The sequence below is a fragment of the Athene noctua genome, chromosome 4 (assembly GCF_965140245.1).
Source record: "Athene noctua chromosome 4, bAthNoc1.hap1.1, whole genome shotgun sequence".
Taxonomy (NCBI): Eukaryota; Metazoa; Chordata; class Aves; order Strigiformes; family Strigidae; genus Athene; species Athene noctua.
Window position 1 is genome coordinate 46701795 of NC_134040.1, and position 16066 is coordinate 46717860.

The window sequence follows — 16066 nt, forward strand, 5'->3', positions numbered from 1 at the left end:
CACGATGATTTTTGCCAATAATGTTCACATTATAAGACAGATTTGCTTCTCATTCAACTGTGCTAGTTTTGTAACACCAGTTGCAATAAAAAGTAGCATAAACAAAAGTATTTTAAAAAACATGCAAAGAACAAGTTTTTTGAATAGGAAGAACTAATAATTGCAGTTAGGTTTTCCAAAACTTCAAAATATTTTCTGTCAACTTCAGAAAATAATTTGCTGGAGAGCATTACAATCATGTCTAATTTTTTAAGAAAATAGAGAGCTGAGTATTGATGTTCATGTATAATTCTTAAACTGGGATTGTCTCAAAGATTTTAGTTGAATTTAAAACATTTATTACATGATAGCTTAAACTTCTAAAGCATGCAAACCCCTTGCTTGACACAGACTGTGGTTCTCTAGATACTTTTTATTTCCTGTAGTTTCATTTCTCAACATCATTTCCGTAACGTACAAGATACTGCGATCACAGATCATAAATTCTGTGTTTCAGAAAATGTATGGAATTTGTACACTTGCTATAAACTTGCACAGGCTTTTTAAAAAACCTTTGGATTTCACTGATGAAATATGAGAACAATTCTTTACAGAGGCAAAGAATGAAGCTGTACTGGATGGGAAATGCTCTGGCAAATCTTACATAATGATTTTATTACCTAATGTATTCATCACTATAAGCCTGCAGATGTAAAATATTAATGTATTTGCCCTGGAGAACTGAAAGCTTTAGACTCCCAAAACAGGTGGTTTTATATGACTGTTCTTGGAAATAGATTTTTGGCCCCAGTGTCCTTGTGTTAGATCTCATTATGTGTCTTCAAATGACATTTTTTCACAAAAATTTCTGGAAGAGATTTTTGGAGAGTCCGAGAGTCAGTCAGTCTTCCTCAAATGCTTCACGCCCCCCCTGAGCATACCCACAAACCCATGATTTTACATGCAGCTCTTGCTTTGAGAAGAATCAATTGTAGCTCAAATCTGAATGGTGTCAATTTTTTTCCTGGATGTCTGGAGATCATTTTAGTTTGCATCATCCAAAAATAGATCAAAACTTTTCAATATTATTTTGCTTAGAAAAGTGGTATCCATGGTAACATGAGGACAACATCAGAATTCTGTTACAAGTGGCAGTCTTGTGTTAAGGCACTTGACCCTCCAAAACTGCCTGTTGCAGCCAGAGACACAACACAGTACACACACTAGGATCCTTCCCATTCACTGCTCTCCTGCATGCTCCAAAAGAAAGTTACTCCAGAACATACCATCAAGTATTCTGGAAAGTAGTTTTGAAACACTTTTCAGATAATGACAATATGTGAATCAGACATAGCCTACGCCCCAGTGACCAGATGGTATTAGCATAACAGCTTCCATGTCAGTTGCATATGACCCATTTTGGCAAAGACTGCTGTCAGTGAACAACACTGTGAATTATTTAATACAGAAAAATTGTGTGATTTGACTTGTGGCTGCCTCAACAGAGCACTTTCATGGCCTGGAGGGGGGTGTGGGGTGTGGGTGGCTTCCTTCCCTCCAACCTTTTGAGTGTGTGCCTTGCATCCAGACTGATTGCCTGGGCCCTAAGCCTAGCTGTGGGGTTAAGACACAGTGCAAAGCACAGCTCACATTTCTGTATGGTAGAATGAAAAAACTGAAGAAAAAATATTTATGCAACAGGATCCAGAGTCTCAGATGGCATAAACTGGCAAAACTCTTTTGCAGCTAATGCTACTATGCAAATTTAAAACCTGCTAAAAACCTAACCCATAATATTCTGCTAAAAGATGCAAAAAAGATGTTGACTTTTTCCTTGAGATCTCTGAACTGTATTAACAGTAGGACTAGAACAGTTAACAGCCTGTTAACTGTTAACAGCGGGGTGCCTGGAGGCTACCTTCATCAGCAATAACATCATCAGCAACAGACTGATTTTAATTAACAAGAAACTGTCAAATATATCTTGCTACTTATGCATAGCAATATGTGCTTCTCACAATGTGAACTTTCAGGATACCGTGCTTTTCCACTTAAAAATAAATTGTTCATAAAATGGTAGAGTGGTTAAAACATGAACATCATAAATACAACTCACCATGATATTTTTGTGGATGAAGCCTCGTCTATACCTTGCAGGTTTCAGATGTGGGTATTCTTCTGTGCTGGTAACTCTGATATTCCAGACCTTTTTCCAGGCATCATAAAGTTGAACGTGTACTGGATAGACTCCAGAATGGTGTGGAGCCACTGCATAGCCCAAATCAGTTGGAATACTGTGTTCCTAAAACATAACAGACTGCTTTCAAAAATGTAAGAAACTTGATGCTTTGGCATTTCTCAAATCCTTTGTTTGTGAGAGACCAAGAACAGCTCTAAAATGCAAATAATGGTGATATCAAAATATGCTGATATGTAAGGGAGATGGAAGGCAGCATGGTGAAGATGAAATGCAGGATTTTAATACAAAAGCCTTTTTAATAAATAATTTTATGAGTATATAGGGAAGAGTGATATATATGTATGTATTTTACATTTGATTTCTTCAATCTACATTAAACAGAAAGCTGCACTCTTTCCAGTTCTTACAAGGAATTTGCTCACAAACTAAGAATTCGAGAGAAAATTACTGGCACATCTTCAACACAACAGGTAGCATTTGGCAGTTACAATTACAAAAATGAGATTTCCACTACATGTCCCCACAAAATTACTTGGATTGTTAGCTGAATTTCAGAGTCACTCTGCATTTCCCCTCTAGTCCACTCGAAACACAAAACCATATTCAAAAGCCATCTTAACCATTTCAGTGTCATTTTAAAAAAGGAGAAAAGAAAACCACTTGTAAAATTCTGAGGATAATAGGCAGATGTTGTAGACTAACCCCTTTTGTAGTACATCTTCTATTTTTGCAGACTTCTGTCATTTATCTTGTTTACACACTGACCTTGCGAATATTACCTTCTCTTGACATTCAATATATTTTCTTTCCAGTTTCTGGTTTCCAACATACTCCAGAGAATTTTGACACCCCTTCTCCTTTCTTTCAGGTTACTTTTCAAAGGAATAGTATGTAATAGATATTTCTCTGATAGTCTGATTAGCAGAATACACTGTCCATAAGATGTTGCTGCACTGCAATGACTTAGGAAAACTACCTTTGCACAACCTTTGAATTCTGTTTAAGAGGTTTTTATATTGTTTGTATTTGTATGGTCATCTTCATATTTTCTAGGCATACTTTGTGTGCAAAGGTAAGAGTTGGTTGCTACTTGGGTCCCTTCCTTTGAATAAACTATAGTTACTAAGGAATATGAAAAACTAAGTATTATATCAAAGAAAAATGGCTGTGTGACCTTAGTAAAATAATCTTTCTTCATGTTTTCTGGAGAAGGACCATCTACCGCAGGAAAGCTAATGTACTGGACTTAAAAAGTTTAAATAGTCAGGATTCAATATTAGATGTATCTGTTACAATTTAAATATGGTAAGTTCACTAACAGCTCAAAACAAAGCCAACTCACAAAAAGCAGCATTTGCTTCTGCTCTGGAAGAACATGAGAAATAAGACTAAAAAGGTGAAGGCTGCAAGGGAAGAAAGCTATTTCTTCCTCATTAAAGGGCTACTTTGAACCTAGTACAATGGTATGTTTAACAGACAGGTATGGTTTAATCACAGTGGACAACCCTAAATTTTCTATATTTAAAAAACTGGTGAAATTATTATTCCCCTTCAGCAATTTCTGCCACACATAATGAGGTGTAAGATTTTACCACCCTGAGGCTGGTGCAGCTTTTGGAATTCTTGTAACGCCATGCTGCTCCTGGGTAAGATCCAAACACGCCACTAGCAATCCTGCTGCACCCTGGGAGTGCACTAGGTGATTTACAGCCGGGGTGCACTAGGTGTAATGTGCCAAAGTAGGAATGAGTAAGATCTGGCCTATTGGTTTTACTGCATTAGAGATAAAGAATGGACTCGCCATCAGTTACACAGCTTTACACTATATAATTCCATCACAGATATTTCAGTTCCTCTTCCTTTTATCTTTTCTACTTCCCTTAAGAATGCATAAACATCAGAAAGAAAAATGTTTACAGAACATGTAAGAAATTGCATTCTCTAATGTCCCATTTAATCTCCTTCATTCAGCTACAAAGAAATGTCTGATTTTTAAGGAGTTTTCCCTCAAGTTTTACAATAAGCAGTAATAAATATGTAATTAAAATCTTTCATTCTAATTATGAGCCTATCATCTTCAATGTATCAGTGTCTCCATTATTTATTAGTGACTGTAATTCCCAAGTTGAGCATTTCACACACAATATACACATTCAGTTTGATAATGCATGAGGCATCAGCATTTCAGCCTCTTTCAAAAAAGCAGGATACTTATCTCTGTTATTCATTTAAATACTTTAAGCAAATGAAGCATGAGTAGCTTCATGTCTATATGTCTATAAAGAGCTTCAGACACACAAAAAAATTAATATAAGGTATCTAAGTATTAAGGGCACTGAAAGTAATGAAGAAAAAAGAAACTGATGAAGTTACCTAAACCAGGGTTGAATATGAATTATTCTAACAACATACTTTAATGGTTACATACTGTAGACTAATCCCAGAGGATGTCTTAGGTCACACCAAAACTACAAGAACTAATGCAGTGGAGCTTGCAACAGTACACAGAATCATAGAAAAAAGGAAATTTTGGACACAGGGCTTTCAAATTTTCATGGTTCTAACTTCTATTGAAATGCTTTCTTTAAAGGAAACAGTAAAATTGAGCTGGTGTCTACTTAGTACAACTACAGATTACAGTACACTTGATAAATATCTTTGGTTGAAAGAAAGCATATACCTTACTTAAAAGCAAAGTTTTCAAATACAAATTTTAATTGTTTGATATTCTAGGTCTATACCTTCCTCCTACACTCACTGACACAGGCCCATAAGTGCACTCTTTTTTGTTCTGTTATTTCAAATTCCCCTGCTCTTTTAAGGAACAAAGTCACTAACTGCCAGCTAAAGAGCAACCGGTGTATTTTGAAAAGGGGGAAATGAAGTTAGGCTGCTGGAAGAATAGATATATTTCAGCAAACAAGTTATGTTTGCTGAGATATTCTGATATAACACTTCTTTATGTGTTTACATCGGAACATTTCTTCAGACAAATAATATGTACTATGTACAGCAGTTTGGTTTGGTTTTACTGAATGAATAAACTGTAGAGAAAAGGTAAGTCTGTTTCTCTAGTATCCCCAGACCTAAAGATCTGGTTTTATTTTTCTTATATTCTCACTGAAACTTCATTTTTCCAGAGCTTTGCTGTGAATAAATAATTAGTAAAGGCAATGCTTTTCAAAACAAGTGTTTATAAAGCTGATCCAAAGGGCAAATGTAAGATGTTATTAGGTATCACTGCAGAAAAGCATCTTTGAAAATGTTGCACACTTCATTTATCCTAACATGCAGTATTTTCATAAAGTCATTTGACACATTTTGATGGATCATTTATTCTCGCAAAAAGTTTGGTTTTTTTCTAATCTAAACAAGGGGTTATTTGGACAAAATATTTATTTAGGAAAATATTGAAACAGAAAAAGTTTTATCTATATTGACTTTCCAAGATGAGAACATACTAATTCTTCATTCTGAAAGAATTTTTCCATTCAAAATTTTTCATAAAGTAACGCCAAAGAAATCAAACTTCAATTGAAGAAAGAACTGTAGAAAAACAGAATTTTCATGGCGCAAAATAGAGCAACTGCAAAAAGCACTTTACAAAAACTTTCTTTTTTTTCAATTCATTGAGATTAAAACAAACTCTACAAGGACTGATTTTCCAACAAGATAGGAATAATAGTTTCTGAATACCTAAATTCAATATAAAATGCAAAAATATAACTCACTAAGGCAAATTTTTTGTTGAGGATCATCTGCTCCACCAGTGATGACTCATTGTGGAAGAGGTGAGGCTGCATGTGACTCCACATATGGGGAAACCACCAAAACTCATCTACAGACCTCAACAACAGGTCATCACCTTCATCTTCCTCCTCAGTGCCTGCAAAAAAAACCCCAAAGAATCTCTCAAGTCTCTACTTTTATTATATTCTTGTAAATGTTTAAAAATATCAGAAATAAATTGGCATAATAAAATGTGACCATTTAAAGTACTGAGGATTTAAAATGTTTCCAAGTACATATTCCTTTTCTTGAATTAACTACAGCCAAGTAAAAGACTGAGTGCCCCACTTTCATGGCATCTTGAACACATGGGTACAACACTGTCCTCACATACATGTGCTGTATCAGTAACATCAGTATCTAAGGGATGGAAATTGTATACAAGACAGTTTAATACAGAGTATAAGTTAAAATGTTGACAATTCTTTTCTGGTATTCGTTATCCAAACTAAATTCACTTCCCAATCAAACTTCTTTTGTTACCTGTGATACGTTGATGTTATTTTTTCCAGCAGCCTTTTTAAAATATTACGCTTAATACAATTATTTTCACCACTAATCCTTACCTTTCTGATCATGGCTTATTGAGGAGTTCCCAGGAATCTGCATCTTTGCTTAAAGGGTAACTGGAGCCCACCAAGGTATTTCACAGACAAATCCCTTCTCTCAGCATTTTGCAACATCCATTCTCCTTCTTTCATCACATTCAGCTCTGGTGTTATCTGCATCCATACAGCTAGACTCTCACTAACCCTATATGCCTTTTGATTTTTCTTCTTTCCTTCAGCAAACCTTGTCTGACATACCTTCACTGTTGTGATTTTATTCCTTATTACCTCTGAGGGAACTGCAGCAGTGAATGAAAAATGTGGGCAGACATATGTAACGATGTGCCAATATTTGTAGGATCATTAGATTTTAGAACCCCACGTGAGTCCACAGGGCCCTGTGTGATCTTCACACACTATTTAAGAAAAGTGAAAGGAGCGTCTGAAGGTCAGACGATAGCCAGACTGGGGAGAAGAAAGCACATCAAGAAAGGAAGAAAACTACAGCAAGGGATGGGCTGTAACAGAGACAGGCTCAACTCATTCAGTTTACAGCCAGTAACTGGGTCAGTTTGTACTACAAACATGCAATACCTTTGCCAAATCCCACTCAGCCAAAACCATGAAACCCATGCGCATGTTCTCCACAAAGCATCTGAACTGTCAACTGAGGCAAAAGAAATGGTCTGGAAAGTACCTCTGCCTGCTGAGATACTGGCAGGTGACAAAATTGGCAGTCAGGGCCATTTTGCTGGGCCATTTTAAGCAAAAGAAAGGGGAGGGAGGGATGGGAATGGATGGAGCAAGTGATGTCCTGAATGTGAAAAAAGTTTAGGCATCTCTAGTCTCTCTGAACTGTGCAAGTGACACCTGGACTGCAGGGGTGAAACCTGGACATTTACCAAGTCTAGCTGAAGTCTGTTGAGTCCAGGAGAGACCTGTGGAGGGACTGTGCAGCCCAGCTGCTTTCTTCTCCAGCTGTTCAGCTCTAAATAACAGACTTCTTTCCCTGCCTCTTCTCAAAATTACAAGCAATACAGACTAAGGTGCACAACTAAGCACAAGAGGAGTTACAGTTATCCTTCTGCTATGTAACATGCACAGCAGTTAGGCATATTCAAGCTCTGTGTATCTTCCTTTGGTTTTGAATAAATCCGGTTTTGGTTCCTAGCCTTAGCTAACATGTCACTTCACTTCCCTCTTTTCACATTAACATCCTTCAACTATGACATTATCTTGTGTTGCCTTTTGTCTCTCTCTTCCAGACTCCGATGTTATCCTATTTTGCATGTGTGTCTTTTTCTTTCTGTTGGACAGTAGAGAGCACCTTCTTCCTTCTATATCACATTCTATTTTATACCTTATCTTTCGTTCCTCCCTATTTCTACAACGGTATAAGTATAAATTTATTTTAATGGGTAATATATATTGCTATATGTCTACAGTAGAGATCAAACTATCCAAAAGAAGAAACTGTGGTAGCTCAACAGATCTCTCAGTGAAGTCAATAGAAAATTTCATTTGATCAATGGAATTTACCACTCAACAACAGGTTGAAAGGAACTGAATTTTAATGAAAGAGGAAGAATTCAATCTGTTCCACACTGGTACCTAATGCAGGCATCACAGATTATTAGAATTATAGGTGCCTCATCCCGAGATGTTCCAGCCCACCTAGAATTACCACGTAAATTCTCTTGTGTGCTCAGAAAACAGATGCAGAGAAAAATCCAGTTCACCCATTCTATGTGCCTCCCTCTCCCCATTTCCTGGGAGAGGTTCTGTAGAGAGTGTCTGAGATAGCTCAAAGTGAATGAAATTATAAAGCAACAGTAAGAGATGTGTTTATTCCCCCCTCAGGACTGATTATACTGTTATCCAATGACATGTATGCAACACGTATAACCCCTGTAGAAAGCTGTCATCCCAAGCCTGGAACACCTTCTTGCAGTATCTCCTCCTGGCCCGGTGACTGCCATTTCTGCATGTCCCAGCTTGCAGAAGGAGGAACAACATTCCTCTTATTCAGGAAACTTGATAGACTGACAGTACACTTTTCTGAGAGGCTTAGTCTTTACCTTAGAACCTACAGCCTGGCTCTCCTACTTGCACATAATTGCTTTACTTATTGGACAATATATTATGCAAAGAATGACCACTTTCTTTCTTTTTTAAAAGAGTAATGTTGCTGCAAAGAGGTGTTTACAGACTCTACCTACATGGTTATTCCCAAACAGACTACAGCTCAAACAAAAGGTTAATCTGGTATAATAACTTTAGGAGAAACCCGAAGAAACCTGGAAGAAAGAACAATTTGATTTTTTAGTTATGCTACTATGAAGGAAACTCTTCTTTCTATTCAGAAAGAAGTCTCTGTCATTCCTACTTTCCTCATACTACAAAGAACATCAAAATGAAAGTGATTTTAGTATTTCACTCTTACCTGTGTGATAAAATTTCCCTGAAAATCCCAGGTTGAAAGTAAAATTTGTAATCTGAGCTCTCAAGAGATTCTGAGTGTCAAGCAGGGCCTGAAAAAAACCCAACCATATAAACATATCTGTAGTAAACACACCTGGCACAGAAATTTAATATAACAATATAAATATTTTTACAGGTATATGTTTTTTCAATTGGTTTTGCTATTTAAAACCAGCTCTTTATCTGTTACTTTGTCATATACATTTTCATTATCATTTAAAGATTAAAGACAGCATGCAAACTCCATCATTTACCTCATAAAGATGACCAGCTATTAAAAACTGTTTTACTCCCTGAATCATGAGATAGCAAAAACAAAGGCACACATCAGAGAAAAGATCTTTCACTGATTAGTCAGTAAACCTGGGACATAGCCAGGAAATGAAATTCAGATCTCTTGTGTCCCCAACCACTGCTCCATTCACTAGGGTGAACAGTTAGAATTATGTTTCTCTAGATCAGGTCAAGTACATACATAGCATTTTAGTCATGTGTCAAAATTACTGGCAATGAAAAAAAAATGCAGAAAGACAGAAAGAAGCTAGATGAAGTCTATTCCACATCAAAGAACTTAATCCTAAATTCCCCCAAAGTGACACATTTCTCAGACAGCATACTGGCTGTCAGCATACATGTACTTACACTAAATTAGTACAAACAAAAAACCAGCATGCAGGAAGACAGGGGAAAGCTATTATTCATCAGATACAGCTTCACTCTGATTTCAGTGTGCTCTTCTTGATTTGTTACTCCCAAGATTTACATATTACTTTCAGGAGTTCTCTCCCAAACTGTTGCACTCTGCTGTTGTTCGCTCTCTTAGTTTTCCAGGTGTAACAAAGGAACCCAGCTTTCCAATGCAAAATAAAACTGCAAAGCAAGAACAAAGCAGAAGAGCAAAAAGCCTCCTCTATAATGAGACTTAGAGTGCACATTCCTCTAAATAACCTGGCTTCAACTGCACACTTGGTAGTTGGTAATTTATGAACACACTGGACTGTTTGGAGATTTGTGACACTGTACAGAGCACATCAGAAGTATATGGCCAGCTACAGCATGCAAACACACACTTGGAGACAGGCACTCATGCAGTACCTTTGAAAGAAAGAGAAACATTTATACATCAAAGGTCGTGAAAGGTTTTCAAAGTCAACATACATTACAGCACAATGATTTTAATGAAGTGATTAAAAACATTACTATTGTCAGAAATTAGTAACTCTAAGCACGTTATGAAAGGGGAATGTATTTTTTAAAAAGCACAGAAAGATTAAAATCACTGGGTATTTTCAAAGGTTTAAAGGTCTCGTAGGCTCCCCACTCTTGAAATTCAATGACAATTTGGTGCCCAGTTTCTTTGGACATTTTCATTATATGAGTAATTTTTCTAAAACTATATTTTTAACTGGAATGTCAATGACAACAAAACATTAACATGGAAGTCAAGTCCAGCTTTAGATAAGGGGCATAACATAATGAAGTTACGGTTCCTTAAAATATGACCTGTTTTACAGATGGAGGTGATACCCACCTTACCAGAGAAACTTTTGTGCACACAAGTTCTTCTTCAGGTCTTTTCCAGGGCTCACTTATATCAATTCTAGTAAAAGTAGGATCTCCACCTGCAAACGCTGTCAAGCCTGTTTTCTTACACTGCCACACCTACAACATTCTAGGGACAAAACCAGGCAAAGGATGATGATAGCAGGGGATGCCCTGTGCACCAACCTCAAGAGAGGCCTGAGGCAGCAGGCCGAGCAGAGTTCCATGCCCAGTAAGAGGTGTTCACACACCACAGCTGGTGCATACATCCCAGCTCTGTGCCCGCCTTTCCCAGCACCCCTTTTCCAGAGGTCAGCATTTTCACCTGGCCCCATGGAGAGACAGCAGCACTGCTCCAAGCAGGAACACAGGTACTTTCAAGTCCTCTACTACCCTGCATCAGAGGCCTCAGCCAGCTCATGAAGCTTGTAGCTCTTGCTGGCTCAGGGAAGCTGGTGCTTGAAGGAGCTGATCTGCACCAATAGGACAGACAGCCATTTGTCCCCATCCTAGAGTTTTGCAAATCTGAGTTTTGCTGACATGTCTAACAAAACATGAGTGGTTTCAATTCTGAGTCATCAGTAGTACTTGCCTTGTTCACCATTTCAGCAGACCATAACATTATGCCTAAGCATATTCACTAAACATATATTAATCACAAAACTAAATCTGTGAAAGAACCATCACTTCTGCTTCCTATTTCTTAAGGTCCTTTCAGATCTGGAAATAATTTGCCACTCCCACTGTCTTCTTCAGCAGCATAGCTCCAACAACAACAGTATAGGCAGTTTCAAAGAACAGTACTAGTAAGGTAAAGATCATCTTTCACTGGAAAGCCTGGAAAATGTTCTGCAAACAAGGGACTTTCTAAGGGAATGAGTAAAATGAAGCACAGAATGAAGATAATTGAAAACAAGCTTGAGATGTGTGAAGTGGAATATTAAGAGAAAAATCTTGCAATGCTGTAATGAGAGCTTTTGCACAGGCTGAGTGCAAAGATCACCAAGGAGACTTCTTATTCTAACGAAAGGTAGAAAATCTGCAGAGGATTTATTATGAAAACCATCCATGAGCTGCTGGGAACCTATTCACAGAAATAATTTTATTTTTGTACAGTTAAAAATGTAGGAGGCAAATGATATGGCTGTACATTTATTACATTAACAGTACATACTGTTGAATGAAAGAGATCCCGAGTGCAGCTTGACAGCAAGGTGGCATGAATGGGCTGCACAGATCTTTCCCTCCAAATTAGATTAAGACCTGTGAGCATTTTTTGAGCTGAAGGTCTGTACCTTTCTAACACCTTCTCAGCTTGTCAGCTCCAGTCTAGTCTCAGCATGATCGAAAAACAGAATGGGAAAAACAAAGAGCAGCTGGAAACACCAGAGAAACACAACCTGGAAGGAGATCTTTGCTGCACCTCCCTGGCACACTGCAGCTACAGAGCTGACAGAAGTCGCAAACATCGGCTTTCAAATGAAAGGGAGAAGAAGGGTAGGAAAAAGCCCATGATAATGCATCATAGAGTTTACTTCTTTGCTCAGAATTAATTTTGCTAATATAGTTACACCTTCTTGCCTCAATGATTGCCTGATGTCTGCATTTTATTTAGGCCAGCAGCCACAATATCCAAATCACACTCAAATAACATGAAACTCTAAAGGAAATCTGAAGTTCAGCTTCTACAGAATGGCTGTTGGGTTTTTTTGGCAACATTACTCTCATTAAAATCAACAGGAGATATTCTGCTAAAGCCTTGTGGTGGTGTTTGAAAATGTATCAGCTAATACCAACCGTGTACCTGCTCACCTGCTCTCTCTGCAAAGAGGGAGGGCACAGGCCTGCTGTGAACCACTTTTTGTGCAGACAAGCTGAGATAACATTTGAGTTGTCATGCCTGTGATTATTTTCTGCGTGACTTGACATTTTACTCATCTTTCAGGTTCTAAAAACAAAATGTTAAAACTCATGAAAAATATATAGTACCAGATGGCAGGGCCTATTACTGTGAGTTTCTATCAGAAAGAGAGAAGCAAAGGGACAAAAAGCTTGAAATTTCATTTCTAAATGCTGTTTTATATGCTGAAGGTAAGCTGGTGATATTTTCTGTATATTTTATGACTGGCTTATGAACAGCCCTCTGGGTATCCGTAGAGATGTCACATAAATACACTAGTACTAAAGATTATATTTTACAAACTGGTTAGTAAAGCCTTCATATGTTTCTAAATAATTATTTAGTACGTATGTTATACTTCCACTGGTACTATAAGGAAAATAAATTGCTGGCTGCATGATCACTTTCATGTACGTAGCTACAATGGAGTACTTTCTATTGAACTTTTCCTAGACTCACATACTGAATTTAGGAAATGCCTTGTGCCAGAAATCAAATGTAGAATTCACTATATGATGAAAGACCCCCTTCTTCACCAACACTCCAGAATAACCTCAGAAAAAGACCTTGTTACAATCCAAGGAATAGAAAAAAGTTATCCTGACAGCAAAACAACAGGGGGTCTTTCATTACTTGCATCTTGCAAGTTTATAATATAATGAAAGGAATATAAGAAATCATGTATATTGTAGATAAAGCCAGATTCTCAATGATTAATCAGCATCATCCCATTTTAGCTACTTCTATTTAATTTCTGATGAAACATCTCAGCAAATGTAAGCTGCTGTAATTGCAATGGGATCTCAACTGACTGAGAATGTAGGAGAAAACAGACTCTAAGATCACAAATGGAACAGAAGGAACCATGAGAATTATTCTTTAATTGAAATATTCACGCAACAGAAATGTATGAAAATTCCTTCCTTCATACAGATGGACTCCTCCTTTCTTGACAACAATTTCATTCATAAATATCAACTTTGTTTACAATGTAAACAGTTTTATTTGATTTTTCTCATCTTATAGACAGGACAAACAGAGGCACAGACAGATGCCACAGGCTGTCAAAGCTCTTGTTCAAGTAAATAAGCAGTAAGGCCAAGGATAAAACTCATATTGCCAAACTTGCTTCCCATTTCCACAGCCAGAAAACCAGCCTGCCTGCTGTCCTCAAATATCTCTTTACATGATTTCACTTCATAGTCTGTTGCAGAGAAGTCACAAGTGTCAACTTGTCTTTGGTAAACAGACAGTAGTAATTTCTTCAGTATCAACAAAAATATTCAGACTCAAAAATCTTGGCTGATCAAACAAATAAATCAAGAATGTTTTGTTGAACTCTGCTTCACCAGAGGAACTATGAATTCTGCCTGTAGTCATACCAACATATTTATGACTATTTTCCTGCTCAAAAGCTGCTAAAGAACTTAAGTCACTCCAAAAGCAAAATAGTCCAAAACGCTGTTAATTTTCCTTGTAATGACACGGATTTTAACTAAATTGCTAAGCAGATACACATAGCCTCACAATGCTGCAGCATTAATATCCTAAACTTCAAATCAGTACCTGCTTTCATGTCAGTGACAAAAGCAAGGTCAGCTTCATAATTTTCTAAAAATCCTATCTCCTTGTCCTTTTTTGGGGGGGAAGCAGAACTCATCTCTCAATGCTTGCTTTACTATTTCATGTCTAACAATACTATCAAAAGCCCTTAAATTAGGAATTACTTTGCTTTTGAGGAAAATTTCTAATGCCACGCTGGCTCTTTAATAAACGCAAGGACCTTCTGAAAAGGTAAAATAAATTAATAGGAAGTGTAACATGAAAGCACGCAAGTTAAGCACACGAAGCCCCTTTATGGAAGCTCTTATGCAGAAATAGCTTTAATTTTCTGTACAATATTTCCTTTAACCCCTGCAAGAGAGGGAAGAAACATAGCTAAAGCCATTTTAACTACTGAGTGGAGTTCTGAATGTAGGGGTTTAATGAGCTGTAACTGATGTGATATCCTTTTACTTTGTGCTTTTGGTGACATCATTTTGCCTTTGCTGAGCACATCCATGCTCTGAGAAAAGTGTCCTGCTACTGAAGCTGCCTGTGCAGGTATACGCACCCCACCTGCCTCCCTTGAACTTTCCCTTCTGCAGAACCTGACCTTTTTCTAAAGTTTCTACCCACATTGCAAATTCACTTGCAAAGAACCGAAAGAAAAGAAGAAAAAAACAAAAAAAAAGAAGGTCGGGGAGGAAATGGAAAAGAGAATTGAGGAACGTAACATATATGCAGCTGAAATTTGCATTTGTGATGCATACAAATATTATGATTTTTAGAGAATCATGCCTCTCTTTAGAGATCAACAATCAATATTTGAAGTTTCACAGATATATTTTGAGATTTGTTTTATCATGTTTTATATACCAGTCCCTAAACTTAGAGGCACTAGCAAAGTGTCCAACATTAGAGGCAACACATGGCACAGTGTGGCACAGAACCGTGGGCCGGTTAACAAGCTGTGCCTGTTGATCAGTCCCAGGTTTGTCCTGGCACTGCTGAGGTTGATGGCAGAAAATGGAGGAGGGGGGACACACTGCCTGGGAAGAGGGAGATGCGGGGGAGGCAGCAGTGGGGATCCACAAGAAAAGTTGTAGCGACAGTGTGGCAGTGGCTTGAAAGAGAGAAGTACTGAGATTGCCATGGCAGACATTCAAGAAAGGGCAGTGGTGATAGGGGTTGGGAAGGCAGCAGGCAAGAATTTAGGGTGTTTGGAGGCAGTGAGAGGCAGCATGGCAAGAAGAAACAGAAGACAGACTCAATGAAGGTCCATCCCAAATGGCTGGGAATCATTATTTTATTAGACAGACTATTTTGCTTCTGAGGAAAAATGTTTCCCTCATGATAAATTATGTATTTTGGAACATCATTAAAATTCAATGTCTATTCTTTCTGGATTTCCAAGATTAGCATTTTGACACCCATTACCATAAACATTTAATCTATGCAGGAGAAAGAATAATTGCTTTGGGTATACTGGGTGTATCTGAAAAAATATCTTGAATATCCTTCAGACAAAAGGAGAGGAATGCTTAAATTTTCTTTGGCTGTGCACTCTCTTAACAGAGCTGGCACTACAGAGAGGGCAAGAGATGAAAACAAAGAAAACTTTCAGCTTTTTCTGCGAAGTGTTTAGCTGGCAAAGACCATAACTTATAAACAGACCCTAAACTGTGTAAGTGGGGAAGTACACCGGTCTACAGTTTGGTGGAAGCAAGGTGTCCAAGAGGACACAATCCAGCAAAAACAGAAAGACTGATGAAACTGGGATGGAAAAGCTAAACTGCTGACAATACATCAGTTCAAGTTCATAAAATATCAGACTGTGTGTGAGCTGAAGACAGCTATTTCTGCTCCTTTATGCAACTGAATTAAAAAGGGTGGGGGGGTGGTGTAGAGACACCTGTTTATTAAGATACAATACCTTCAAAAAACAAATTATTCTTTCAATTAAAAACATGGACTTTGGTAAGTCTACCAAGTCCTTCAAAAGATGTAACAGTTCAGAAGTACCACATGCCAGCAGGATGCCTATTTACAAAGGACCACATAATATGGTAGAATTTAAAACAGAAA

The 16066-nt window shown here is 37.6% G+C and overlaps 1 protein-coding gene across 5 annotated transcripts in view; it reads right to left on the reverse strand.

Moving 5' to 3' along the window:
* Window positions 1-16066, reverse strand: part of LOC141960198 (bifunctional heparan sulfate N-deacetylase/N-sulfotransferase 3) — a 73393-nt gene that overhangs the window by 33028 nt on the left and 24299 nt on the right. For all 5 annotated transcript variants that reach the window (XR_012633573.1, XR_012633574.1, XM_074905171.1 and 2 more), the window contains 3 exons: window positions 8960-9047; window positions 5911-6065; window positions 2096-2281 (listed from right to left, as the gene is read on the reverse strand). Coding sequence is in view for 3 of the 5 variants with exons in the window: in XM_074905171.1 (XP_074761272.1) it covers window positions 2096-2281; window positions 5911-6065; window positions 8960-9047 (429 nt within the window). In the remaining 2 variants the exon portion in view is untranslated. The remainder of the gene's footprint in view (window positions 1-2095; window positions 2282-5910; window positions 6066-8959; window positions 9048-16066) is intronic.